The 27,768-nt window shown below is 56.1% G+C and overlaps 1 protein-coding gene and 1 long non-coding RNA gene across 8 annotated transcripts in view; one reads left to right on the forward strand and one right to left on the reverse strand.

Annotated features, from left to right (window-relative positions):
- On the forward strand, positions 1 to 26,749 carry PFKFB3 (6-phosphofructo-2-kinase/fructose-2,6-biphosphatase 3). Of its 7 annotated transcripts, none has more exons than XM_082387153.1 (16): positions 2 to 1,276; positions 8,183 to 8,308; positions 9,291 to 9,387; positions 9,966 to 10,032; positions 10,494 to 10,568; positions 10,958 to 11,014; positions 13,189 to 13,313; positions 13,795 to 14,002; positions 14,446 to 14,592; positions 14,716 to 14,820; positions 16,162 to 16,291; positions 16,910 to 16,972; positions 17,087 to 17,151; positions 18,913 to 19,086; positions 20,562 to 20,584; positions 22,674 to 23,440. In XM_082387153.1, the coding sequence occupies exons 1-16, from the start codon at positions 1,201 to 1,203 to the stop codon at positions 22,714 to 22,716; spliced, it is 1,581 nt and encodes a 526-aa protein (XP_082243279.1). In that variant the 5' UTR covers positions 2 to 1,200; the 3' UTR covers positions 22,717 to 23,440. The 7 variants fall into 7 exon arrangements, with proteins under 7 accessions (XP_082243285.1, XP_082243279.1, XP_082243282.1 ...); XM_082387156.1 differs by lacking the exon at positions 22,674 to 23,440 and adding an exon at positions 24,171 to 26,749 and having other exon boundaries at positions 5 to 1,276; XM_082387157.1 differs by lacking the exon at positions 22,674 to 23,440 and adding an exon at positions 24,174 to 26,749 and having other exon boundaries at positions 6 to 1,276.
- Positions 1 to 27,768, reverse strand: part of LOC309626481 — a 188,975-nt gene that overhangs the window by 113,961 nt on the left and 47,246 nt on the right. The window lies entirely within an intron of this gene.

The following is a 27,768-nucleotide window of genomic DNA, read 5'->3' on the forward strand; positions in this document are numbered from 1 at the left end:
AACGGTGACCGTGAAAACCAAGATGCCACGTTCCATTTTGGTCCAGCCTCCGGGTCTCTCCCACCCCCTCCTCGTGCCCGGCATTCCGGGACCCGGGGTTCCAGGTCTTGGGGGCTGGGTGTTGGGGGAGCAATGTTCAGCACAAGTTGGGGTTTCTAAGGAATTCAGGAAATTGGGCGGGGTGAGGACGAAGGACCAGGGAAGCCCTCTCCCCGTGGGTGGCGGGGCCCGTGGTGGGTGACTCACAGGTATTATTAGGGAGCAGCTCCGGCAAGGAGTGACCCACAGGCGCTCTCAGCATCCTCCCTCTGGCTTCCCTCTAGGGTGGCAGAGACACCCCCCCCCCGGGTCCCCTCTAACCTCTCTGCAACCTTTAACCCTAAACCCGCGTCTTCACCTTGACTGTGCCTGACCCGGAGCTCGTGCTAAAAATGCAGAGTATGGGTGTCCCATTCCCAGAGAGACCGAGTCAGCAGGATGCATTAAGCATGCCAGGAGATTCGGCAGAGGGGCTCCGTGGACCACACTGGACGGTGCTGTTTCTTTCCTCCCAGCGCAGTTGAGGTGATTATTCTGGGAAACTGTGCAGGTCGCTTTTAGGGGATGATAGGAGGAGGCTCACGGAGTAGCACTTTCAGCCAGGGCTGGTTTAGGGCGTTATCCGAGGGACCTCAGTAGCCGGGCGCGCCGATGTCGCCGGCCTGCAGGGGGCGCCAGCAGGCTGTCTCCTGGCTGGGCCACCCTCCTTCCACGTGAAAGGGGGATGGAACACGAGGAATGCGTCCCCGCCCCGGGGCTGACGTGTGCGTCTCTGCCGGCCTGGATTCTTAAAAGCCCGGGAGGAGCGCTGGGCATCCCAGCAGAGCCAGAGAGGAGGCGAGTTGGTGGGGACCGCGGCGCACTCGAGCCGGCACACGGGGACCGCAGCTGTCACGGCGCTCCGAGCATCCCGGGGCTTCCCGAGCAGAAGAGTCCAGCCCTGCGGGAGCTGCGGGTGCAGCCCCAGCCCTCCCGCCCCTCTCTGGGAGCCTCACGCCTCGGGCGAGCGTCCGTGATTTAGCACAAAGCACGTTTCCAAAAAGCCGCGCTCTCGCGCACGCACCCCCTCCCCCCTTTGTTTCGGGGGTCTCCAGATCGCTCTCCTCCCCAAGTCCGAATTCTTCAGAAGGGGCGGAGGGCCGCCGAGTCTCGGCTGAGAAGATGCCCTTGGAGCTGACTCAGAGCCGGGTGCAGAAGATCTGGATCCCGGTCGACCACCGCCCCTCGTTGCCCAGATGTGAGTGCAGACGTGCGCGGGGCCGGGCTGCCGGGGAGGGCGCGCCGTGTGGACAGCGAGGCCATTGTGTGGCGGGCGCCGGCCGGGCGCTTTTGTGCCGGCTCCCCTCCTCCGGCGCGCTCGAGCGGGCCGGGCGCCGCCCTCCACGCCGTCCCCGAGGCCCGGCCCAGGCGCCCCCAGCTCCTCCCCGCCGGCCTCGGCGCGAGGCGGGGACGGCGCGGGCGCTGCGCCTACCCTGGCCGGCGTCAGGGGCGCTGTGGCCCGGCCCGGGGTCTCCGCGGAGCTCCACTCCGCTCGCGCCGGGAGCGCAGAGGGACCCGGAAACGGCGAGCGCACGGGACGGGAGGCGCGGAGCGCGGCAGAAAGTCTCCGCTTTGGGGAGGCGTGGAAAGGGACGCCGGCGTGTTCCCCGGCCCGGGCCCCGCTCCCGGGCGCCCACCGCGCCTCCTCGGGTCTCAGCCCCCTTTCTCTGTCCGTCGCTACCTCCCCTCCTCTCTCTCCCCTTCCTTCCCTCCCTCCTTTTTACCTCTTTCCATCTCGCCTTTCCCTCCTATATATTTATCTCTCAATCTCTATATTTCCACCCCCGCTCACTCCATCTTTCTATATGTTTCTTTCTCTTTATATATCTCCTGTTTTTCTTTCCTCCTTTCTATGAATTTCTAATCTCCTCTCTCTAGTTCTCTTCTTTACCTCTGTCTTCTCTGTCTTTACTGCTGTCTTCCTCCCTCCTCTCTTCCTTTGCCCGCTCCCACCTCTAGCTCCTGTGCTGGGTCCTACAAGAGAGCTGTCTGGAACCAAGCCTTTGTGCAGGTTTTGGGTGGGGGTTCTGCGGATGGGTGACTGCACAGTTGGCAACGTTTCCCACGTGCGCGCGCGCGCACAGACACTCACTGAGCTCGGAGTTTGCTGGCAGTTCACCTCCTCGCACTGTCCGCGGTGGCCCATAAATGCTTTGGGAAGGTTTACCTTGGGCTCCGTCCCCAGCCAGGGAGAGAGCCACCTCTTAAAAGGGTGGTTTGAAGGCGACACCACTCCTCCAGGGAACCCGCCCAGGAGCCTATCAGGTGGCCAGGCCAAGACAGTGGTGTTTTGCTCCAGGTCAGGTCAGGTTGCCTGAGAGGTAAACGTGGGCTCCCAGGTGCAAACCCTCCAGGTGGCTTTTAGGTATCCACAGAGCCTGAGCACTAGGTGGCCTGCTGACCTTCTCTGCTGCCACGTTTTTCAGGGGATGGTCACCAAGGCCACGGTGACAGCTCCTCTCCCCAGGCTTTGCCCGGGTGTGAATCACACACACCCCCGCCCCCCACCAACCCCGGACCTGCCCCAGGAGGTTGGGAGAGCTGGCCCCGGGGTGCTCCTAGGTCGTCCTGTTGATGGGGACCTGGCCAGGTGCTCCCCACACTGGGGGTGGGGGGGGCTCCTCCACCAGCTTGACCCCTCAGGTCCAGCAGGCTACAGGAGCCTGAAGGACAGCTAGGCTTCTTTACGAGGTAGCCGAGGGCTGGGGGCCTTGCAGATGTCTTGTTCCGCCGGCCTTTCAGGTATGCTCTTACATAGCTCGCTGAACAGGCTGACCACGGTCCGGTTGTATTTCTGTAAAACCTATTGGTAGTGAGGAATGCCCCGCCTGAAATCCTGAGGGAGATGGCGAGATGCAGAAACAGCCCCAGCCTTTTTGACTTTTGAATAAAAGATATTTATGGAGTGCTCGGTAAACTGTAATGGGTCATACACATATGGGTTGGTTCTCTAAACGCCTGTATGTATGCGCATACAAATGCACACACACATTTAGTCGTCCTCTGGGGTTCACGGTGGGGTGAGGACTGGGAGGTCCAGCCGGTGCCGGGGTGCTGAGATTGGCTGGCATCCGCTCAGCCGCGTGATTGTGAGAGACACAAGTATGCAGCCATGCTTTTCCTCCAGGCTGCAGGGACCCATCCATTAGAATCTATCAGTCTGCACGTCTCACACGCAGATGAGAGATTTGCCTGAAAATCCCTGTCGGAACAATTCACGGCTTGAGGTGGGGGGGGCTTGCTAAAGCTGATGGATTAAGTCTCCTGTCCCCGCCCACTCCTGGAATCCTTGCATGTGGCTGTGGGGTTATGTTTTTTTCTTATGAAAATATCTGTACCCTGGATATTTACTGCTTGCATGCCATTATTTTAAGTAGCAGTGTCTGTCTCTGTTTATATAGTCACATTTGTCTCTCGTCCAACAGCGAAGAGAGGGTATCCCTTCTTGGCGTCTTTCCAGATTCCCTGCCCCTCCCCCCTTCTTTCATGGCATTTGGAACATTGGGTGGATTTTCTCCCTTCTGAACCTGTTCCCGTCGTTCTGAGTGCTGTCCTAGTTGGGGGTCTACAGCAGCCTCCTCTGAGATGTGAAAACTACAAGAGGGCAGGGGAAACACTACTGCTGATATATAAAGAACACTCAAACAAGCATGGTACAGAGCCCCAGATTGATTCGTTTGGTGGTATTTCCACCTCTGAAACACATCGGTTAGGGGCCCCGTTGCTACACCTTCATGGCGGTAAATGCTTCTTACAAAACCTGCAGCTTCCTTCAAGTGCAGACCGTAACTCAGGGAGACTTACTGACTTGGTGAATCAGCTAAATGGACAAGGAAGTAAATTCTCGACTGGCAAGAGCTGGCGATCCTTTCTGTTTGTCATCACAGAAAGCTGAGAGTTCTGTGTACAGGTCTGGACCTACTTATCGTTTCCCCACTCAGAATCCAGTTTCCTCATCTCTGTAAAGTAGGTTGTGTACTGTCTGCTGAGAGAAGGTTTCATCTCAGCAGGGGCTTAGCTCCACTGATGGTTTTCCAACTTAAAGAGGGAAGGAAGGGAAGGAAACCTTCCAGAGAAATCCTGACCTTATCCTTGGGTGGCCACTATAATTTATAGAGGTGATTCTTGGCCCTGACTTCACATTAAAATCATTTGGGGGAGACTTTGGAAAAAAAATGCATGCTGGTACCCCACACCAAGTTAGAATTGCTGCAGGTGGGGCCCGGGCCTCCTGGTTTTAAAAAACTTCTTAGGTTCAGCCACTGGTTGAGAACCGCTGATTGAGGAAGGAGGGATTGAAGGATTTCGGGTGAGAAAGACCGAGGTGAGCCCCAGGTCTGTCCCTCACCGCCTGTGCAGGGGGACCTCCTTCACTTGTGGGTCCTAGTTCCCTCGTGTCTGGGATGATGAAGCCTTAATGGCTGATGGAGGCCAACGTAGCAAGTATCTTACACATATTATCTTGTGATTAATCCTCCCGAGAACCTTTATGAAGCATCCCTGCATTTCACAGAAAGGGAAAACCGAGACCCTGAGAGATCAAGTAACTTGTCCACGGCCCGAGGAAGCGCCAGGGCCCGGCTTTGAACTCTGCTTGGCTCTAGACCCTCTCAGCCACCATGCTTTTGTGTTGTCAACTGATTCACTAAAATGCCCATCCCTCGCTCTCTGCCAGAGAGCGTGTCGGGTTGGGAGGGCCGTTCGCTGCACAAAGGTTAGGCGCGAGTTAAAATGTGCGTGCAAAGCAATGAATGAGTTTGGCATCCACCACATAGTCCAGAAGAGCTTTGAAAAGAGATTTTGCTGAGCTGGGGTCTCCCTACCCCGCAGAGCCTCAGCCCACCTGCCTGGGGCAAGTTCACTTAGATGTTTTGTTTTGTTTTTTTAAAGATTTTTTTTTTTTTTTGATGTGGACCATTTTTAAAGTCTTTATTGAATTTGTTGCAATATTGCTTCTGATTTATGTTTTGCTTTTTTGGCCGTGAGGCATGTGGGATCTTAGCTTCCTGACCAGGGATCAAACCCACACACCCTGCATCAGAAGGCGAAGTCTCAACAACTGGGCCGCCAAGGAAGTCCCTAGATGTGTATTCTTAACACGGACCAAGCAGACTCTCTGGGCTGGTGTGATCTCAGGAGAGGGTTTGTGTCCAGCGGAGCACTGTCCAGGGCCAATCACATGGACCCATTCCCCAGAGAACCCTTCTTGGGCAGTGGCATCACCGCAGGGTCACAGCAGGGCTTCCTGTGCAGCATGTGGTTTGCCCTTGCCTGGCTGCGGCCGGGGAGCAGGTTGCCATGGTTACTGTAGACACGCGGCCGTGGAACTTCCATGGGGCCATCCTGAGCACTGGCCCTGTCTACAGCTGCAGCTTGGCCGTCGGTCTTCCATTAGTTTCCCTGAAACTCGGCACTGAAACATGACTTACCAACTCGTAGGGAAAGAGCACAAGTGATGTGGCATCTTTTTGAGGTTAACATTTTGGAGCGCCTCTGAGTAGAAGAAAGCTTGCAGGAGGTATGGGAGCAGCGGCAAAGTGTCTTACATTGGTTTCTTTTATTTTCTGAGCCTGTGTTGTGGTGTCCGTACCGTGGGCCAGGACAGCTGTCCTGCCTGCTTGAGGCAGTGGGTTACATCGATCAGAGAGGTTAGCAGCTCAGTCAGGGAGCAGGGCTGGAATTGGAACCTGCGAATGCAGCCTCTGTCCAGGGGCTTCAGATGATTGCTTCTTTACCCCTCTAACCTCTGTGTATCCCCTTACACACAAGTACTTTTTGGAAAATCTTGTGAAAACCCCTGTGCTGTTGGGGAGGAAGATGAAAAGGCAGAGCTCCAGGGAGGAAGGTATGAGAGGTGGGAGGGTTAAAAAGGTCTGCAGAGAAAAAGAAACTGAGAGTCAGAGGGGAACTGAAGCAGAGGCAGGTGATTATAGGACCATGAAAGCACTTGAGCTGTGTTGTGAGTTTAAAAAAAGAGGGGGCAGGAATGAAGAAGAGTAAAACCGGAAGGTTTAGCCACAAGGTTTTGTGGTTTCCCTTCTCTCTTGGGGACCCTTGCGCGGAGGGGCAGCTGCAGGCACCTTTGGCCATCCCTCTGGCAGCTCTCTGAATCTCATGCAAGAAGCCCAAGGAAGAGAGGAATCATTTCTGCTTCGCCAGACAAAGGAGGGATGGTTTGTTTGGGTTTGAGATCCAGCTTGAATTTTTGGCTTCAGATATGTACTCTGCCATGTCTTTATGGTTTTTTTTTTTTTTTCCTCCCAAAGTGTCTACTGCCAGAGGAGATTTGCGCATACGATTAGTGGATATAGAAGTAATCCCCAATTTGATAAATCGGTCAGCCTCTGTCTCTGTTTCATTGGCATGAGTCCAACAAAAGTATTCCATGTATGTGCACAGCTGAGAGTGTGTGTGTGTGTGCGCGTGCACGTCTGTCTCTGTGTGTGTCTGGATGCTCTTGAGAGCAGTGGCACGTGGGGACATCAGATAAGACCAGGGGAAAACCGGTGGCTTGGGGGAAGGGTGAGCAAAATAAGTATTGTTTCCAGGCACAAGCGAGGACACTTTCACTTTCTCATGTGTCATCTGCAGTTGCCAGAGTGACACATGGCTGACGGGTACTTCTTTGCCCCACTCGTGTGCTCACGCAGGGCAGGGAAATGGCCTCTGTTTTCTAGGAACCTGTTTGTTCCCGGCCGATGGCTGCTGGGGAATCCCAGCCAAGGGTTTCTGTGGCTCCCTAGTGTCTCTTGGCCTCCTCCTCCTCGCTCTGCGTGGAGAAGGTCACCAATGGTCTAGAAACATGAAAGGAGACACAGCCCCTGTGTGCGGTGCTTGCTGCCTCTGTGGCCCCAGCCTGCAGGTCCAGGGGTAGACCCTGGAACAGCATCGCCAGTGTTTGGACACGTGACCTCAGTTTGGCCCCCAGGCCCAGCATCACGGGGCTGTGTTGGGGTGTCCAGCTCAAGAGGAGGCGTCTCCTCAAGCCTGTGCTGTCAGTGGCCTGGCGGCCCTCCCTGCCTCCCCTCTGCTGGTCAGGGGGCGGGCAGACGGCTGGTCTCTGGCTCCCATGGGCAGCCCCAGGCTCGAGAGCACTCGCGTCACCAGGATGCCGGAGAATCTCAGGGGCAAGACACCAGCCAAGGAAACACTGCCCCTGAAATGTCCAGAACAGGGTTCTTTGGACTGCTTTCTTCAAACCCGGTGAAAACCTCACTCCCTGCTGTTTTGTTGAGATTCTGAGGAACATGGGACAGTGGTTCAGCAGCGAAGTCAGGAGGGGATTCACAGGCAAGACCCTCTGGGTTTCCGGGGGCCCTGCCGGGGCCCATGTGACCTGGTGTCAGCCTGAACTTGGAAGGGGAGGAGGAGGAAAGGGCAGGAGAGTCTCAGGGACAGATAAATTTGTGGGAGTCAGCCTTCCGGGTCCCTGACCTACTTCCATTTGATAAACTCTTACTTGTGAAAATTGCCTTTTAAAAATTACTTATTTTAGGAAGGCCATGCAGACTTCGTGCATGGCGGTGGGGAAATAGGCAATAGGCTTCTGTCTGTAATTTGGCCACCGCTGGGGCCCCGCCCCCCAGGGCTCCTACTTGCCGCCTCGATTTACATGTTATATTGCATCTGAAACAACCTCTCCTACTGATAACCTCATCATCATTGGTGAACCTTACACCCCCAGGGGTGCTTTCTGCTCTGGGGTTAGTAATTGGTTCCTGGCTGGGTTTTGGGCCCTCAGGTGTCAGGCTGGGAATTTGGGATCCCTGCCGTGTGGACCTCAGAGCAAGAGAGAGCTGTGTGACCAAGGGTTCTGGCCACCAGGGGCCCAGTCCCGCTGGATTGTAAAATGTAGGGGCTTCAAGGTGGGAATGAAAGCCGTGTGTCCATGGAATTCTTTCTTTTCTTTTCTTTTTTGCCACACCGTGAGGCTTGCAGGATCTTAGCTCCCTGACCAGGGATCGAACCCATGCCGCCTGCATTGGGAGCACGGAGTCTTAACTGCTGGACTGCCAGGGAAAAGTCCCCCGTGGAATTCTTTAAAGCCTGTTGTGGGCCCCGCTGGCTGCTTTATTCATGGCCCTTTCTGTGTTGCTCTCCCCAGCCTGTGGGCCGAAGCTCACCAACTCCCCAACGGTGATTGTCATGGTGGGCCTCCCCGCCCGGGGGAAGACGTACATCTCCAAGAAGCTGACCCGCTACCTCAACTGGATTGGCGTCCCCACGAAAGGTGAGCCTGCGCCTCCAGGCCGGGGCTGTCAGGCTGAGGGCACCCTCCCGCTTGCCATGACCGCCCCCCCAAAAAAGAATGGCCTTTCCCTCTCCAGCTGCTGGGACTCTCTTTGCAGGGCCATCTGGGGGGTGCTGTCCCTGTAGTCGAGGGACACACTTTCCTTTCCGGCTGTGCTGCCCACCACCCTGTATGCACACCCTGCTGTGTACGGGGGGGAGGGGGTCTCTTGTCACTGGCTGCTCTCTGGTTCCCACTGCCCTGCGTCCTGCCCAGCTCAGCCCTCACCTCCTCCAAGAAGCCTTCTCTGACCACCGCGGTCTGTGCGGATCTTTTCCTTTAAGTTCCCCAAGCCCTTAGCTGTGACACTCCTCCACTGACCGTCATAAAGTGCTCTGTACTATTGGTTATATTTTTGCGAATCTTCGCCTGGTCTTCCCACCTACACGGGGGCTGTTGAGCACGGGGACTGATTTTTCACATTTGCTGCCCACCCCGCCCTGTGCCCAGCGCAGTGCTTCCTACACTAAGCGCTGGCTCAGCACCCACTGCCCACTCTGGGTGCGGGCTGCTGATCTGCAGAATGGCTGCTGTGGCCCCGGCCATGCGTATGAGCCCTCACTCCCCCCACCCCCAGTGCGTTGGCGGACATCATGACCCCGATTTTCACTAGGCCTGCGGCTGCCACCTGCTCTCAGGCTCAGGCTCCAGCCCCTGCCTGGAGAGGCCAGCCTGCAGGCTGGGCCGTGGGAGGCGACCCCAGAGAAGCAGGGTGCTGGGTCTGGGGGAGCTGGGCAGCCTTCCAGGCCAAGCGATGCTGGCACAGGACGCGGAGCCCACTGTCTGGTTTCCGGGTCTTATCGGGATCTTATTCAAGTCGTGTGCTGGCTTGCTTTTCTTTTCTGGAAAGAGCGATCCTGACCATGAGAGGCCCTTCTAGTGGTCAGCGTGGTCAGCTAAGGGGCCTTTCTTTTCCATCCAGTGTTCAACGTGGGCGAGTACCGCCGGGAGGCCGTGAAGCAGTACAGCTCCTACAACTTCTTCCGCCCTGACAACGAGGAGGCCATGAAAGTCCGCAAGTGAGGCCCGGGCTGCGGTGGGCAGAGGGGGACGGGCGCTCCGTAGCGCCAGGTTGGGTGAGAGAGAGGCAGCTGGTCCCCCTCCTTGTGTATCAGCGTGGGCCCCTCGGCCTCTGAGCCTCACTGATCCCGCTGACCGACAACAACATCTCATTAGGAGTGAACTAAATCATTTTCCTGGAAAATCATCTGTTTACGTTGGAAAAGGATTTTCTTTTCAGCTCAAAGTGACCAGGGAACCAGAGTGTGACAGCTGTACTTTAGAATCACTTGGGAGCTGGGCACAGCCCTGCCCAGATGGGTACAGTGGACATTTGTGGGCAGGACCTGGGCATCCGTGTTTTGAAAGCTCCCAGGGGAATTTCAGTGTGCAGCCGGCACGAGGCTGAGTCCCAAGTGCTGCAGCCCTGTGTGCGGGGCCCCCATCGGGGGCCTCGGGCCTGACGGTCCCACCTGCCTGGGCAGTTTAGCAGTAGAATCACAGGTCACCCTGCTCGTTGGGGTGAATTGGGGGTGCCTGTGCGTCCCCCTGCGATGGCCCGGCTCTGATGCGCCCATGCTCTTTCTGTGTGTTGCAGGCAGTGTGCGCTGGCTGCCTTGAGAGATGTCAAAAGTTACCTGACGAAGGAAGGGGGCCAAATTGCGGTAAGCCTGGAGTATAAGCCCTGTCCCCGATCCCAGCGGGATGGTGCCCTGCGGGGGAGGGGAATGTAGACAGAGCTGTGTGGGGACATCTCCAGTGGGGACGGGTGTCTGGCCTGAGCTGTGAGGGAAGCGGGGGGCAAGGGCAGCACAGGGACTCGGGAGGAAGGTGATCGTCGGGCGGACTCGGGGGCACAGGCAGCTGGACCCGGGGCGGCTGCAGCCGAGGGAGCCAGTGTCCCTTCCTTGGGCTCCCTCCCCTGCGTATGGCTGTTGTTCCTTTGCTTTAAGTTCTATTCCCACCCCTCCCCTTCCATCCTTGAGTGCAGGAGGCAGTGGGGGACCTGGGAGGGTGAGGTCTCTCCTGGAGCCCCAGGAAGTGCCAGGCCTCACCTCTGGTGGTTTGGTAAACACTGTTCAACTCCAACTGGGCTCTCTTCACTGCCCTTCTTTCTCCCTGCCAGGTTTTTGATGCCACCAATACTACTCGAGAGAGGAGACACATGATCCTTCATTTTGCCAAAGAAAATGATTTCAAGGTGAGCCTGATTTCTTGTCTCACCTTGGAGCGCTCAGGAGCAAGGGAAGCCCCGGAGGGATCGGCTGGTTCCCGTGTCTGGAGCTCCTGTGCTCCGTGCTCGGGCCTTCCCCTCCCGCTGCCTGGGTTTTGCTGCCTACAGATTGGGCCTGGCTGGCGGGGGCTCTTAGGGTCACAGCGACTAGGGAGGGGGAGGGAGAGCATCCCTCTGTTGGGGGCGGGGGCGGAGGACTCAGGACTGAGTGGCTGGTTCCTTTTTCTGTATTTGGGGATTTATGAGTGGGGTCCTTTCTGCTCCATCATGGTAGTGACATCACAGTGATACCAAAGTTGGCCCTTTGTGTTACGACATTTGTTGTTTCTTAGCGTTTCTGTCTTGCTTCGTCCCAGGTGTTTTTCATTGAGTCTGTGTGTGATGATCCTACAGTTGTGGCCTCCAACATCATGGTAAGACCCTTTGTAGTGTGCTAATCTGAGAAAAGTGAGGGACTGGGTCAGCCCAGAGAAGCCACCCTGAGAACGAGCTGGCTGTCCCAGCTGGTTGTTGATTTTGTCTGAGGAGGGATCAGGGCGGGGTCAGAAGTACAGAGCGGTATTTAACTTAAAAGCACATTTATGACTTGGACTGGCTTTATCAAGGTCCTTTCAGACGGTTGGCAGAAAGCTGTCTTTGTGGGACATAAGAGAGGAATTGGGGGACCTCGAACAGTTTCTGTTGGTGGCAGGAGCTTGGCAGTTGGGGGGTGATGGGGCTGCTTAGGGCAAAGAGCAGCTCACCCCTCCAGATGGAAAGGAGGTAGCAGGCTGGTCTCTTGCTGTAAAGGCCCCTGGTAGGTAAGAATGGTTGTGTATTGACAAAAGCACGTGGGACTCAGCAGACAGAAGGCAGAATTCCCAAATTTGGGAAGAATGTGGGTGGTTAAACTATCTTCCTGCTCCTCTCCCTGTACCAAGGGGAAGTTGCCCGGGTAAACTGAGGGTAATTGGCAGTTTAATTTGATTAATTCTTAAATTTTATTTGATAGCAATAGATCATAAACAGAAACGGTTACTATGAAGACTTCACCGCAGTTCCCTTTCTTATATTGTAGATAATTTCTTCTCCAGCTTAAATACATCAGAGTAAGATGTTACCTGTAAAGAAAAGCTGGTCCGACACTTCTACAGGGAATGCTAGAGTTTGACCATATACAAGTGTGCATCCTTTAAAGGGATGCTGGGAGTTAGTTAGCTTTTGGTGTTGGGCCTTTTCTCCAAGGCAGTGGGAATATTTACACGCATTTCTCAGAAATGAGTTCATATTTCAGGAAGAGCTATTGAAATGGTAGAAAATCAGTCCAGCTTGGTTTCAGTGGCCCCAAAGGAAGAGGCTCAGGGTATGAGGAAACAGAAGTTGCCATGCTCTAAACAAAGGGTTTTGCTGTATTTCTTTGGTTTGGTTCTACCATTTCCACTTGGTAGGGAAGCAGAGTGCAGCTGCAGAATCGTTTTTCCCCAGTGAGCCGTCTACACTCGCTTTGGCCAGAAACTCTGTCTCATCCTCTGTGAATCCGTGGATCTGTTTGCCCTGACCCTCCGTGTTCAGAGATCTCTTTCTCTGATGAAGCCTCAAAGCAACTTTGCAGTTTTTAGGCCTTTCTGTTGTGCTTTTTATGCAAAGGCTGTGCTGGAGAAAGGGGTTTGTGAACTGAGATTTTTTTTTTTAAATTGTGCTAAAATATACATAATATAAAAGGTACCATTTTGACCATTTTTAAGTGTTCAGCTCCGTGACACTCAGCACATTCACATTGGCGGGAAACCATCCCCACCATCCACCTCGAGAACTTTTTCATCTTCCCTGACTGTAACCGTGCACCCATGAAACTCCCCGCTGAACTCGGATTTTGCAGCGTGCCTGCCTCTCTTTTATGGTTGTGGTCCTTGTTGAGGACGAAAAGAGCACATGCATTAACAAATCCTGGGTTTCCCTGAAACCTGCCAGGTTGCTCAGGCCTAATGTTCAGTTATAGGGGATGGCAGGCCCGAGGGGCATTTCTCCTCCGTCTCTGTCCCATGAGAGCAAGCCTTGGGCAGGACTGGACACGCAGTCCAGGTGGAGAAGCATCCACTTGTCATCCACCGGTGACAAGTGCGTGCTGCCCCCACCTCTGGGCAGTGGAGGAAGAATCCTGCCTGGCACGTGGGACCAGGGCATCGCCAGCACCTCCCGGTGCACTTTTGCTTACGGACAACCTCCGCTTGGTGGGGTGAACGCTGTAGGTGCTTATGGGGAGCTCAGCTGAATTGAAGGCTGGGTTGTCTGCTGGTGACCTGACTACTGGATTGATCCCGAATCCGGGCCCTTTCAGAGGGGTTCATTAGAATCCGCGTGGATTTCCTGTGTTCACCCTTCCAGGCTGAGAGGCTCTGTCTACCCTGGGTGCTCTCCCCGTGGAAGCATGGGGTTATGACTCAGCGCCCAGCCGTATCTCTTTTTTTTCTCTTAAAACGCTGGCTAGGGTCATCATCATTCTGAGCCCGTCTGTGCTTTTCCCTGTTTGCGAGCCCCAAATCCTGCTTCATTCTAAGCAGAAAGCCTTCCAGCGTGATTCATCAGCTGCCTCTTTGTGGTGTTACAGGAAGTGAAAATCTCCAGCCCGGATTACAAAGACTGCAACTCAGCAGAAGCTATGGACGATTTCATGAAGAGAATTAATTGCTATGAAGCCAGCTACCAGCCCCTCGACCCCGATAAATGTGACAGGTAATTCCTAAGAGGTGACCATCTGAGCCACCTGCTTTAGGGCTTTGAATATTATTCTTCATGTTCCCACGAAGCATTTGCTCCTGGATACTTTTATAAACTCTCTTTTTAAGTATCTTAAAAAAAACTCTTGATGACATATTCGGTGCTTTAGACATTGTGTACAAGTGTGGAAAGTGAATATTTGAGCCCCATCTTGCTCCTGTCCTTTGGTATTTCCCTTGCTTTCTTTTCCATCCTCTTGGCTTTTCTTTCCCCGTGCTCTGGGAGGCCAGCCAGCCTCTCCAGCACTCACTCCTCTGCGGGAATTACAGACTCAGACCCCCTGACTCTCAGAGAAGAGAGGTTCCATCCGTGTCCCCAGGAGCTGACACTGCGGATCAGTTGGGGCTGAGTCTCGGCAGTGGGGCTGGGGCGGGGGCGGGGCTGTGCTGTGCTGTGCTGTCCAGTGTTCTGATCCGCTGGTCGCCCTCCTGTGCAGGGACCTGTCGCTGATCAAGGTGATCGATGTGGGCCGGCGGTTCCTGGTGAACAGGGTCCAGGACCACATCCAGAGCCGCATCGTGTACTACCTGATGAACATCCATGTGCAGCCCCGCACCATCTACCTGTGCCGGCACGGGGAGAGCGAGCACAACCTCCAGGGCAAGATCGGAGGGGACTCGGGCCTGTCCAGCAGGGGCAGGAAGGTAGGAGGAGTGCGGGGATGGGGCAGGAAACCGAGGGGTGGGGCTGTGCGTCCCTTTGTGTGTCTCTGTGTGTGTGTGTCCCTGTGTCCGTGTGTCCTTGTGTGTACATGTGTACATGTGCATGTATGTCTGTGTGTGTTCCTCTGGTTATATATATGCACGTGTGTCTGTGTGTGTACATATATGTGTCTGGGGAGGGTGGAGGGTCTCCTGAGCCTGTGGGGAGGGGTGTGTGTGTGTGTGTGTGTGTGTGCCCGAGGGGAGGGGGTACGTGTGCAGTGGCTGCTCCCAGGCCGCCCTCACCAGCAGTGAGGACAGTGTGGCCGACCCCGATGTGCACGGGGACTGGCCCTGCACTGTTTCTCTGGGAGGGAGGGGCAGAGCCGGTGGTCCAGCGTGAGCCCCTCATCCCGGCCGCCGTCCCACCCCCCCCACCCCCCCAGTTCGCCAATGCCCTGAGCAAGTTTGTGGAGGAGCAGAACCTCAAGGACCTCAAGGTGTGGACCAGCCAGCTGAAGAGCACCATCCAGACGGCGGAGGCCCTGCAGCTCCCCTACGAGCAGTGGAAGGCGCTCAACGAGATTGACGCCGTGAGTCCGGGGCCGGGAGCCGCGGGGAATCCTGAGAGCTTCCCACCTGCAGGGGCTGCGCTGGGCAGGTCGGGGCGGCCGTGGCGGGTATTCCCTCGAGTGACCTCTGCGTGTTCCCGCCAGGGTGTCTGTGAGGAGATGACCTACGAGGAGATCAAAGACACCTACCCCGAGGAGTACGCACTGCGCGAGCAGGACAAGTACTACTACCGCTACCCCACCGGGGAGGTGCGTGCCGCCCGCTCCCTCTGCGTCTCGGGCTCGGGCCTGTGTGCGCTGGGCAAGTGATGGGCAGGTGGTCGGGGGGCTGTGGGCAAGGAGCTGAGCTGGTCCTTCTGAGGCTGCTGTGTCTGGCGAGGCTGGGGAAGGGGGCTGCTAGGGACCCGGAGGGACCCGTTACCGGTGACTCCGGGGAGGAAGGGCCCCCGTGTCCACCCCGCTACCCTGTCCCGATGCTCGTCCTGGCCCGTCTGCCTTTGAATCGAGTCTTCCCGAGTTGGACCTTGTAAACAGCTCCAAGAGAAGCACAGTTGTGTTTCCCACAAGCAGCAGAGAAAGATGTGTTTCTCTAATGACGTACATGACAATTCAGGAAAGAAACACAGTCCTGGATGGTGATTCACTGGACACGAGGGCCCCCTTGACTGTGGGCGACATGGCAGACAAGTCGGCAGGTCACTTGTACTGACTCCATCGATGCTGGTGGAGGGACCCTTATGCCGTGTAGCCCCCTCGGGCTGAGCGAGCAGCTGCCTGCAGCACTGAATGGAGAGTCCAGCTGTAGGCGGTGCTCTGGGGTCTCCGCAGGCTCGGCCTGGTGACACCCAGCAGGGGTGCTTCCCGTCTGTGGTCCTTTCTTCCGCTCAGCGTGTCAGTTCCCTGGAGCCCAGGACGCTGTCCCTGGTCCCTCCCAGGCCCTTGTTCCCTGGGACCTGCTTAGTGAGAGAGGGGACCGGGGGTGGAGGGGACCTCGGTGGTCTTAAAGGTACAGGCCTACCTCTTCTTTTTCAATTTTCTTTTATTGAGATAAAAGTCACATCATATAAAAGTCACCATTTTAACCAAAGTGTACAGGTCAGTGGTTTTTCTTATATTGCACAATATTGTGCAGCTATCACCACTAATTCTAGAACGTTCCATCGCTCCGTAAACAAACCACAGCCTTTTAGTGGTCAGTCCCAGTTCCTCCTCCCCCGCCCCCGACAACTGTGAGTCTACGTTCTGTCTCTGGAGTTCCCTGTTCTGGACGTTTCACGTCAGTGGAATCATACACTCTGTGGTCTTTCACTCTGTGTAACGTGTTCAGGGCTGTTCTGCGCTGTAGTGTGTGTCAGGGCCCCGTTCCCTCACTTTCCCGGTGGAGGGTGAGGGTCAGGAAGGAGCAGTGAGAGGGAGAGGGCAGTTGGGGTGGGTCCCCCAGTGCCCGGGAGGGATGCAGCACACAGACGGTGGCGGGGAGGAGGTTGATGGAGGATCCATCGTGTGGTCTCTGGTTTATAAGTGGGAGAGGTGTGGCCACGGATGCCGGGCTTCTGCTCCAATTCGGTGCCCCGTTCCTCTGCCTTGCAGTCCTACCAAGACCTGGTCCAGCGCCTGGAGCCGGTGATCATGGAGCTGGAGCGGCAGGAGAATGTGCTGGTCATCTGCCACCAGGCCGTCCTGCGCTGCCTCCTGGCCTACTTCCTGGACAAGAGCGCAGGTGCCTGGTCCTCTGATGCACCCTCTCCCGGGAGGTCAGGGGGGTGGGGAGCCAGTCACAGCCCCCCCACAGGAGAGAGGGAAAGGAAACTGGCCTTCGAGCTGGGGTAGCCTGCTGCCAGGGGTGAGGAAAGGCTGCATTCCCCCCCCCCACCCCGCCTAGCGCGTCCTTGCAGCCCCTGGAAGACACTCGAGCGGTTTGATGCTGGGTGGGCTTAATGGCTTCGAGAACCAGCCTCCCGGAAGCCCTGTGTCCCCACGTCTCAGGGGCTGTGGGTCGGGTGGGGAAGAGGCAGCCCACCTCTAAGGAGTTAACAGCCCAGAAAACTCTGACGTTACTCTTAACACTTAAATGTGGATCCTGACACCTAAGTTGTTTGGGAAATTGACTCTTTAACTCCAGCTCATTGTGTGAGGGTTTGGGTTTGCTTCGGTTCTGTTCTTCGTAGGGCCGCCTGCCTCGAGCAGCAGGCCGGCCGGCCGGCTTGCAGGGCACGGGGACACCCTGCCCAGCGAGGCCTCTGCACGTGGTCCCCACATGGCAGAAGCTCTCACTGGGGCCTGGGAATGTCCCCCCTCAAGTCTCCAGTCTCACCGTGGGCCCTTCTCTCCTTCTCAGAGGAGATGCCCTACCTGAAATGCCCCCTTCATGCCGTCTTGAAGCTGACGCCTGTCGCTTACGGTGAGTGTGGTGACGCGGCCCCTCCGAGACCGGTCTCCCCGGTGGGGTGGCGGTGAGGCTGTGAGCGCGGGGCCCCTCTAACCGGCAGCCGACCTCTTCCCTGCCCTCGCCCAGGCTGCCGAGTAGAATCCATCTACCTGAACGTGGAGTCCGTGAGCACGCATCGGGAGAGGTCAGAGGTGAGTGCGAGCTCGCTGCCCCCCCCCCGCACACCCCTGCCCTGTCCTCCTTCTGGGAAGGATACTGCCAAGCGGCGGCACCAGTGGGCGCCAGCACTTGGGACGCCACCCCCCCCCACCCCGGCGGCTTGCTTGTAAAGGCTGCCTGTGTCTGTCGGTGGATTCTGTCTCGTTTGGAACAGTGGCCCTCGTGACGGCCCTCCCTTTCCTCGGCATCCGCGTGCTCCTCCCTGCCCGTCTGGTGGCTTCTCGGCATCGGCTTCCTTTTCTTTCTTGCCGTGCTTCTTCCCCCACCACTTGACCCGAGCAGTGAGTGTTGAGGAGGAAGACATTCTTGCTCTTTTAAACGTGACCGTAGCCCGGTTACTGTCATCTTGTCCTCTGGGGCAGCTAAACGGTTGCAGGTTCGAGTCACGGGACCCACAGATCAGCTCAGTCATGTGCATGCACTCAGGTCCCGAATTCCCACGAAGACGATAAGAGTGAAGAAGGGGTGGGACTGGGAAACACAGCTGTGATTTGGGAGTTAGCCATGGGAGCAATGTCGGGTGGAATGATTTTCCAGGAGACCCCAGTGCCTGGCCGCACCTGACCCCCCCTCTAGGGTAGGGTCTGGAATTCGGTGGTCAGCCAGGCTGGGCCTCCCAAGGGCAGCGCAGGGTTCTGCCCAGTGTACATTGTGAAAGAAAGTTTGAATTTACTCTATACCGACTGTCAAACTCCAGCGCTCTGCCAGCATCGGTCCGACCCTTTCTTTTACACCGAGTGTGATGTTCTTGTCCCTGTTCCCGAGGAGCTTGGCCAGAAGATTTTGGCATTAAAATCCCAGCTCCCATGGCAGTTGCCTGGCTGGTTGAGCGAAGCGAAGGCGGACGGCTCCCCTTGGCTGTGACGGCGCCTCCTGAGCCGGGGTGGCGGGATGCGTGTTTGCCCTCCTTCCGGGAGTAGCAGCCTCCCCGCCGGGCTGCCAGCAGCCGGGTTCTTGGGGTTGGGCCCGAACAGGGCTCTGGTGGCCCCTGAACGCTTCACTGTTCAGAGCAGGGCAGGGGCTTGATGGAGACAGACCCCAGCTCAGGCTCCGGGGCCACGAGCTACAGAGTGACAGGCCCTGGGGGACTTCAGAGGTCCCCACTCCACCGGAGTTGTCACTTGGTCGGAAGGCTAGTGTGTGGCCCTCGCTGGCGGTTTCCTGCGTCTTTGGTCTCCTGGCTGGCGGAGGCTTGCGTTGCCTGTCCTAAGCTGGGTGTTCTCACTGGGAGCAGGAGCTGTGAAGATCCTGGCTTGAGGTCAGTGGGAGGGGGTCCAGCACCACACCTGCTCCCCCCCGCCCCTCCTGCCGCCCCCAGCGGTCGCCCGAGCCTCACGCCCAGGACCCCTGCCTCTGTGTTTTTGGAGGCTGGCAGCAAGGTCCTTCTGATCTCTTCCCTGCTGTAACTGCATCACTGTCTGTGCAGAACCGTCCTGCTCTTCCTCCCTCGCCTGCTTTGCGAACATCGTGTCTGTCTGAGTGGGTGTCTTGGAATGATCGGGCAGGGGGTTCGGAAGGAGAGATCATCCCTTGTTCTTGCCGAGCTCTAGACACGGGACGAGCCAGCAGCCCCTCGGTCCAGGGCCGTTCACCGTGGTCGGGCTTGTGGTCTCGGTGAAATCCAGAAGCAGAGAAACGTGTTTGGTTTGGTTTTGGATTATTTTTTTTTTGGCTTATTTACTTCCCCTTCCTCGTAACTGTCGCCTTCTCTCTTTTGTCTTTGTCTCGCTTAGGATGCAAAGAAGGGACCTAACCCGCTCATGAGACGCAATAGTGTCACCCCACTAGCCAGCCCCGAGCCCACCAAAAAGCCTCGCATCAACAGCTTTGAGGAGCATGTGGCCTCTACCTCCGCTGCCCTGCCCACCTGCCTGCCCCCGGAGGTGCCCACGCAGCTGCCCGGACAAGTGCGTTGACCCCCTTCTCCTTCCCGAGTCGAGTCTCGTGCAGGGTGGGGAGAGCGTGCCTGGTGGGAAGGAGTGTGCCCGGCGGGGCGGCGGCGGCCTCAGACCCAGGCCCGCTTGGGGGTGTGGGGGGAGAGGACACGGACGCCGCTCTGAGTGTGGGACCCCCGGATCTGTCCTTGAGACGTTGGCTGTGCGTGCACACGCCCGTTCTGGGGGAGGTGGTCTTCCCCGGGCAGAACCAGGCAGAGCAAAGAAATGGCCGAGTGTCTGCGATCCATTCACATTGGTGGATAGTTTCTTCTAAAAGTTGAAGGCAGCCCCCAATTCAGGAGTCTCCATCCAGCTCTGGGCTGTTGGCTTCTGTGTGTCCCGGGGACGTCTTTTCTGTCCCCACGCTGAGTATTCTTCCTGACTTGCTCCCTTGCCATCGTTCCCCGTTAGAGAAAAGCTGTTGTCAGATGGGGCCCTGGGAGCGTGTACGGAGCCAGCATGGCCGGGCTGGAACCCGGGCCGGAGGACCTGGAATTAGCCACTTTTTCCTATAACGCAGTAAAAAACCCCAAAGCAGAAAACCAATTAGATTTCAGTCTTAGGTTATTTCACTCGCTGTGATGGTGAAAGGCTAAAAGATACTGGCGACTGGGCATTAAGATTTTTTTTCAGAAAACCACTCTTTTCCTCAACAACACCCGAGAATCCTGGCCAGGATGTGAGACGTAGAAATCCCTGGGCACAAATTCGGGTCCCACCCAGTGGTCTCCCCCACCTCCAGCCCGCCCCGCCTGGCCTCTGACACGGAAATCACAGGCTCAGGTTTGAATTAGATTTGTTAATGAGCTGGGTGCTAAAGGCCCACAAACTCTTCCTGCGTTTCCCCCCAAACTCATTTAAACCGTGTGTTGTCTGAAAATGTGTTGTGGCGGGGGGCGGGTGTTGTGCAGCCCCAGCAGGCCATCGAACCTCTTCAGGCCTCAGTTTTCACATCTGTGGCATGGGGGAGCAGCAGCTACTGCCAAGGGCTGATCAATGGGGTGATCGTGCTGAGAGTCTGACATGGTGGTGTCTGCTCCTGGCGCCAGCTCTGGGGTTTTATTGTCAGGTTCCGTCACCTCCCCAGCCTTCAGTCTCCCTGTTTTTTAAAATGAGGGAGGTAGACTGGCTGGGAGATGTCTAATTAGTGCTCCTTTCAGGTCTAACGTCAGAGGTGCTTTTTATGAAAACTGAGAACTGAAGTGGTGTGTCAGTGATATCCTGCGTTGGTGTAAACGGTGGGGTCATAGTTGGAAGGTTAGAGGCCGCAGTCACAGACGCCGTGGGGACCGGCCGGGCGGGGGTTGGGCGGTGTGCAGGGCCACTGGCTGGCCAGGCCAGGAGGGTCCAGGGCTCTGACCCCGTGGAGGCTGCCTGGTCCCCGATGACCTTGGCCCTCACCCTGTCCCTCAACTGACTCTCTCTCCCACCTTTTCTCTCTGCAGCCTTTGCTAGGGAAAGCCTGTTTGTAAGTATTTTTCTCTGAATACTTTTGCTTTTTGCATCTCTTTCTCCTTGCTTGCCAGTTTGGCCTCCTACCTGTTAAAGTGTTGAGGGTAATGCCAGTTTCTGTGGAATCTGAAGGAGGAAGATGGGATGGGAGGAAGAATAAGGGATTCATGGATTTTCAGAAAAGGATACAGGAAGTCGGCGGGTTTTTGGTGCATCTTCCTGCTGCCGCGGCCACCGCGGGGCCGGGACGACTGTTAGTATTTGCAGTGCTTGATGGCTGGATGTCTATCTAATTTTTCCCTCTTAGAGTCAGATTTTGGCGGGAGCTGGGTTTGTGCCTAGTGATGTTGTCTTTTAAGTTCTGGGCCTCTCCCGGGAGAGCCCTGTCATTTTGAAAGGAAAGTTTACCCAGAGCCTAACCTGCAAAACAAAGAGTGGAGGACCCAAGCCTCTCCCTCCTGTCCTGGCAAGGACCCCCCACCTTCAGGGGCTCCGGGACCCCCAGGCTCTGGAGAGGTCTGTTTGGGAGCCATCATTCTGCATCGGGTTGTCCTGTATCACAACCTGCTCGACATTTACGGTCACGTTCAGGATGGGGTGCAGCTTTTTCTCTGCAGAGAGTTCAGTGTTAGCAGCTGCTGGATAATTCAGCGCTTCCTCTGCTCCAGTGGCCCCCAGCCCCAGAAGGAACTGAGGCCTTTATGTTGCAGAGTTTTAATAAGAGACACCCTGAAATATCATCCCCAATGCCACGAGTCACACCCACCCCACGTCCCTTTCGCTGGTTAGGCTACCTGGACTAATTCATGCAGAAACGTGGCTTACTCTTGGAAAATAGGCGCCGTTGGGCATCATGCTTGGACTAGGTGGTACCACCTGTTGAGAAATACATTTCATCACTTTACGGCTTGTACACATCCCGAGTCTTTGGTCCTTAAAATAACCCCAGGAGGTCGCAAGGCAGTTCCCGTCCCTGTTGCCCAGATGAGGGTGAGTCTCTCGCCCACTGTTACCCAGCTGGTTCATAGCAGAACCAGCCCTTGAATGGGTCTCCCAGTCCCAAAGGCTGGCTGTTTTCTCTCTGCCGGTTTCCAGAACAGCCAGGGTCCTGTTCACCTGCCTATCTGGGGCACCTGACGTTTGCAGCCTGTGGGGCGCGGCCCCAAGCTGTTCAATTTCCTTTCTCGTTCTTGCAGCCTCTCCCCTGTAGCTGCTTCCCGTGGCTGAGACGTGTTTATTTAATGGTGGGCCTGCCCGTTAAGTTCAGTCTTTAAGGGTAACAGTCCCACGTCCGTTACCCCCTTGACGCCAGGCGTTGCACCCAGGATGCCCTGGGATCAAGAGTTCTCCTTGTGTGAAAACTAGCCTTTGGGTTTGGAACCTTACGGTTTTGCATCTGTGTGTATCCTGTTCCTTCTGACCCATGGCCTGATGCTGCCAGGAGAGAAATCTTCTTGCTGGGAGGGGGCCATTCAGGCACATCCCCCAACCCTCTGAGGTTGAACTTGTCCATCTCTAAGGCTAATAATGCCTGTAGCCAAAATCCCTTCAGTTCAGCAAAAATGTGTTCTCTGGACCCATCACACCTGCATCCACTCAGGTGTCCCAGCGTCCAGGTGTTTTGATGATGAGAATATGGATGTAGCACTTAGCAAGATACCTGACATGTGGTCAGTGCCTGGTGCACAGTAGCTGTTCCTGTGGGAGATGTGATGCCCTGTGCTTTGGTGGTTACATCCAGGGCTCTGTGGTCTGTGTTCCCTCCTGCACAGGCCAGGGGGATTTCTCCTCGTGGGCAGCAGGAGCGCCTAGAGACTGGGGAGTGGGGTGCCCCTGGGGTCTTAGGGTTGTGGCCCGAGGATGGCGGTGATGCTGGTGCTCTGGTAAAACAGGCACGACAGCCAGGTGGGACTCAGCGCCCGCCCTGCAGTCCACTCTCCAGGGGCTGCACTAGGGCTCGGGGCCAACGGACCATCTGGCCCTCACGATGCATCCTTGACTTTTAAATTTCAAATGCACGCTAAGAAGAGAATCCTACTAAAGATGTTTTGTTTTGTTTTTCTTTCCCAACATGTTTCTTCCTCCCCCCCCACTATGCTTGAAAGACGAACTGTCTGTCATATTTTCTCAAAGTTTTCTCCTTACTAACCTTGGAAAGGTAAATGGCTCCGTGCATGCCCTCCTGTCCCCTCCACGTCTCTCTGGGTCATGGCATCTCAGCCCTTGGGGCGTCTTAGTCTGCGTGCAGACTGGCCATTGTGAAGTCTGTGACTCATACACCCTGTGCCCCATACACCCTGTGCCCCAGAACTTGTGTGTTTTTTAAGAGCAGCCCCATTGTCTTGAGATCCCCCATGTGTCCAGAGCCAGGGGCACCATGAGTGAATGATGTGGCCTGTGCCTGTGGTCCCCAGTGTCATCATTGCATTGCCATCATTCGTGGGTGCTCCAACCTTGGGCATGAGATGTCCCAGGGTGGGTGGGAGCCAGCACCTCCATCTCTGACCCCACGGGTTGACTGGGTCCTCTCTGGCTGCGAGGCTGGGGGCCTCCCCAGGAGACACCCCGCTCACAGGGGGCTGTCTGATGCACTCGTTGTCGGAGGGTCGGTCACCTGGGCTCCTGAGTCCGGCCGAGAGCAGGCTCAGATCAGGCACTGGCTTCCGTGCTGCCAGCCCTGCGATGGTCCTCTGTAGAGATTCTCCACCTCAGCCGCCCGGTTCACGCGGGAGGGGAGTTGAGCCTTGGTGATGCTTACGTTTCTGTCTGCCTGGGTTCCACTCTTCCTGCTGCCCCTTTGAGACAGTCTTGGTGGAGACACTCAGGATGCAAGAGGACACTTTTAAAGATTCTGCTTCCCTTTCCTGCAGGGTGGGTTAGGGAGGGTAGGTCAAGAGACTGCTACTGTGTGGTGGCAAGCCATCATCTGTTCCCAGCTGATTGAAAAATATTTTTTAAGGGGGTTTTGGTACTGGCCAGCATCTTTGGGTTGGGGCTTCTGGGTAGGATTGCTTTTATTAGAACAGGGTGAGAGCTTTACTGACACATGCCTTCTCTGCCCGGCTCCCTTGTTTGAGTTCCGGCGTCCGAGCTGTGTTCCTGGAACCCAGGTCCCTAGGGCTGTGGTATACCCTGCTGGGAGGAGAGTCCTGATGCTTCTCCAGATTTAACCACCCCCCCCCTCCTCTGCCTGACAGCGAAGCCAGCAACAGTTTCCCCGGGTTGGGGCAAGGGTAGCCTTGGGCTCTAAAGGGCCGTGAGCCAGGTGGGGGGTGGGGGGGGCCCTGGTGCTGGCACCCAGTGCTCCCCAGAACAGCTCTGACCCACAGGAGCTGCCTGCCCTCCCCTCCCTGCCTCCCTGCCTCCCTGCCTCCCTGCCTCCTACAGGCAGATGTCCGGGCCCCTCCCGGCCCTTCTCCCGTGGGACCCCCGGGCTTAGCCTCCACCACGTTCCTGGGCTGCTGTTTGGTGATGATGCTCTTCAGGGCCGTGTTCTTTGCTGGGGAGAGGGGGACACGTCTCAATTGCATGGCTTTCGTCTTTGCTTTAGAACCCTAGTCAACAGGAACGGTAACCGGCTTCCCCGTCTTTTCTCCCGAAAGCAGAACATGAAAGGCTCCCCGAGCGGCGCGGAGGCCTCCAGGACGCACTGACGCAGCCCCGCCGGCGCCCCGCCCTTTCGCTCCCGCAGCTTTGCTCCTGCCCTTCTGTCTGCCCAAGGCCAGCGATCCCGAGGACATCTCCCGGAGGGCGGCGTGGAGGAGGGGCTGCTGCTCCAGGAGGACCGGGCCCCCGCCTGCCTGTGCTCCCCTGGCCTTCGGGCCCCGCGCCCCGCGGACCCCTTGAGGCCCGGGAAGGACGATGTGCAGTGGAGGCGGGACGGCGGCGCCTCCCCGTGGGCTTGTTCATCTCGTTTCTGGACCTTCCCTGCTGGGGAGATGACACTGCCCCGAGTCCTAACCTTAAAGGGGGCCTGGATCTCAGCTGCTGCAGGTTAAGGGACACTGAAGACTTTCAGAAGGCTCTTGGTGCCTCTCGGCCTGGACGTTGCCTCCTGCAGGGAGCCCTCGGCCCGCGCTAGGTTGGGGTCGGCCGGGAGAGCCCGGAGCTGGACCTGCTGGTCAGCTAGGCAGCGACCCTCCGCATGTCGCTCACCCTCCCAGGTATGTGTCCTGCCTCTGAAGATGGTGTGGGACCGTCTAGCTGCGGAGGCAGGAGGAAATACGTTGCTGAAAGAGCACCGGGGCCTCGCCTCCCAGGGAAGGCTCCCGCCTGGATTCGAGGCACCTGGGACACGGCTCTCCCGGGGCTGCTGGCTCGTGCACTTTTTTTATGGCAGAGAGTGTGACCTGAAAGTCACACCTTCAGGAACTTAGATGTTTGCATTTTGCGCCCTTGGGGTTGGAGCTCTGAAAGGATGTGGGAGTTGGGCAGCCTGTGGGGAGGGGAGGGACCCCTCACCCCATAAAACGGCCGCGGAACGAGGGTCTGGCCTCCTCCTCTGGGGCCTTCATCACCTCCTGTGTTTCCCTGGTGGGGACAGTGACCCAAGCCAGGCCTCGCTCACGGCCACTTCCTCCAAGAGCCTGGCTATCCGCTGTCTCCTGGCAGGATTCAGCTCGGTTCCCTATGCTTGTGTCGAGCGTCTGCTGTGTGCCCGGCGTGGAGCTGGGTGCCTTGGGCGATTCTGGAGTCCTCGTTTGCCTTCATGGCACCTGTGGCATTTTGGGGGCGTGGTTCAAGGCAGGGCTTGTGGACACGTGGTTCTGAACACCTGTAGTTTCTGTCTGCGGGTTTTCCTTTGAGGCCTCCGGGGACTGGGGTGGGGTGGGGGGTGTCGAGGCCCAGGAGGATGGATTTGGACTCAGCAGTAGAGTTTGTCCAAATGACCCTTTTCAGGATCTCTGAAAGCCAGTGCCAAAGGTCACCTTCCCTTCCTGCCTTCTGCTTTGGGGTCCCACATCCTTACCCCTCTTAGCTTGTGCAGTAGTCACTGGGGGTAGGGACAGGGGCGTCTAGACAGCTAGAGCTGGGAGTGGGGAGAGGAGTTGTTTTGGGGTTTCTGTTTGAGAGGAGCTTCTAGAAAAATGCACGTTCCTCTGGTTAGGAGAAATGGGAACACGATTCAGACACCCTACAACCAGGTTTGTGAGTTTCACACAAAACCATTCAAATCCTCCCTTCCCTTAACTGGCCATCTTCCCAAGACGACGTCTCTCTGTGCATTGCCATGCAAGACTGGTTACTTTCTCGCTTTCCCGCTGTCTTGTCAGACGTGTGTGTGAGTGTATGTGTGTGTGTGTGTGTGTGTGTGTGTGTAGGTTTGTGTTTTTAGACAGAGGGGCCTGCAGCTCTGCTCTTGAGAATGGCTCTCTTATGTCCACCTTTTGGCTCCTTCTCTGGTTGTTGGAACTGACCCTGAATTTTGACTCTCATGGCTCATCTGAGTGGAGGCTTCGTGAAGGTGTGTCCCCCCTTGCCTCTGACTGCCCGAAATCAGTGCATCCACAAAGGATGCACTTGGCCTAACCCGGGACCTTGGTTTTCAGGAGCCTCAGTGAGGAGAGAGAACATCAATATGGGTGGGGAGGGGAGATGGGGAGAGAGAGCGGAGGCTGGGAGACTGGAGACCAGGGACCTGACGTCTGAGAAGGGAGGCGGTGGACAAGGGTGTGTCTGAGCCACGGTCTCAGGGCTTCTGCAACGCCGACCATTGACTCTCACTCCCTCACCCCCCTAAAAACATCTGGGACCAATATTTTTAACTTTGCGTGTTTGTTTTGGGGGTGGGCTCACCCCTCTCCTTCTTCTGTCCTGAGACCGTGGGCGAAGCTCTTCGTTTGGGGGCGGGGGGAAGAAAGACTGTTTGAACCACGCCAATGACGTTTTCGTTTCTAATACTTGAAATTTATTTTTTTATTATTTTGATAGCAGATGTGCTATTTATTTATTTAATATGTATAAGGGATCCTGAAGATGGAAAGCTGTATAGATTGGGTCTTGTTAGTTGGTTGGCTTGGGGGCCTTTTACGTGTGATTTCTGACTTCTCTGTGTTCTGTATACATTTGTCTGAATTAATTACCTGGGATGAAGCTGTGCCAGCTTTCAAACAGGGGATGCCTGTCGGAAATTTGTATATTTTGCAGTTGCCAGAACAATAAAATACCTGGTTGAAATACACGGATGAAGTGCGTCTCTGGTCCTTTTTGGGGGGCAGGGAGGAAGAGTCTTTAATCACACTTGGGCTCAGTACACCAAGTTTCTACCACTCAGCCCCATCACCTTCCTTCAAACAGGACTTGCAGGGAATTCCCTAGCGGTCCATTGGTTAGGGCTCTGCGCTTCTACTGCAAGGGCCCTGGGTTCAAGCCCTGGTTGGGGAACTAAGATCCCCCAGGCCATGCGGCATGGCCAAGGAAAAAAAACAAAACGGGACATGCAGATTCTGATTGCCTAATGTCTGCATTTGCAAAACAATGTTGTGTCACCTTTAAAAAAAAAGAATAGCCTTTATTTTTAGAGCAGTGTTAGGTTTACAGAGAAGAGCTGGTAGTACAGAGAGTTCTTGGATACCCCCAGGTCCAGGCATATGTCTCCCCTGTTATTAGCATCTTGCATTTGTGGTGCATTTGTTACAACTGATGAGCCAATATTGATGCGTTATTATTACCTAGAATCTATGGTTTCCACTAGGGCTCACTCTGTTGTGTGGTCCTGTGCATTTTGACAAACACATACTGATATGTATCTACCATCACGGTATTCAGAATGCCATCCATCCCTTCTCCCAGCCCCTTCAGTCAGCAGCTGTTCTTTTTTATTGATTTATTTATTGATTTACTTGGCTGTGTCTGGTCTTAGTTGCAGCGCGTGGGCTTCTCTCTAGTTGTGGTGTGCCAGCTCCAGAGCGCAAGGGCTCAGTAGTTGCCGCATGTGGGCTCTCTAGGTGTGGCACGTGGGCTCTACAGCACGCAGGCTTAGTTGCCCTCCAGCATGTGGGATCTTAGTTCCCCGACCAGGGATCGAACCCATATCCCCTGCATTGGAAGGCGGATTCTTAACCACTGGACCACCAGGGAAGTTCCAGTCAGCAGCTGTTCTTATACAAGCCCTGCAGATGGTGTTGGGGCCCTGGGTAGAATCACAGGAAGGCATTTCATCTTAGGTTCTTGGTCCCTTTCACTTCCCTGCCCTTCCTC

The sequence above is a fragment of the Balaenoptera borealis genome (assembly GCF_965194805.1).
Source record: "Balaenoptera borealis genome assembly, chromosome: 3".
Classification (NCBI taxonomy): domain Eukaryota; kingdom Metazoa; phylum Chordata; class Mammalia; order Artiodactyla; family Balaenopteridae; genus Balaenoptera; species Balaenoptera borealis.

Excerpts from the sequence above, each read along its gene's own strand:
- PFKFB3 (XM_082387153.1), top strand. The coding sequence starts at position 1,201 with ATGCCCTTGGAGCTGACTCAGAGCCGGGTGCAGAAGATCTGGATCCCG. Across the intron at positions 13,314-13,794 it reads GACCCCGATAAATGTGACAG|GGACCTGTCGCTGATCAAGG; the intron begins GTAATTCCTAAG and ends CCTCCTGTGCAG. Across the intron at positions 14,593-14,715 it reads CGCTCAACGAGATTGACGCC|GGTGTCTGTGAGGAGATGAC; the intron begins GTGAGTCCGGGG and ends TGTTCCCGCCAG.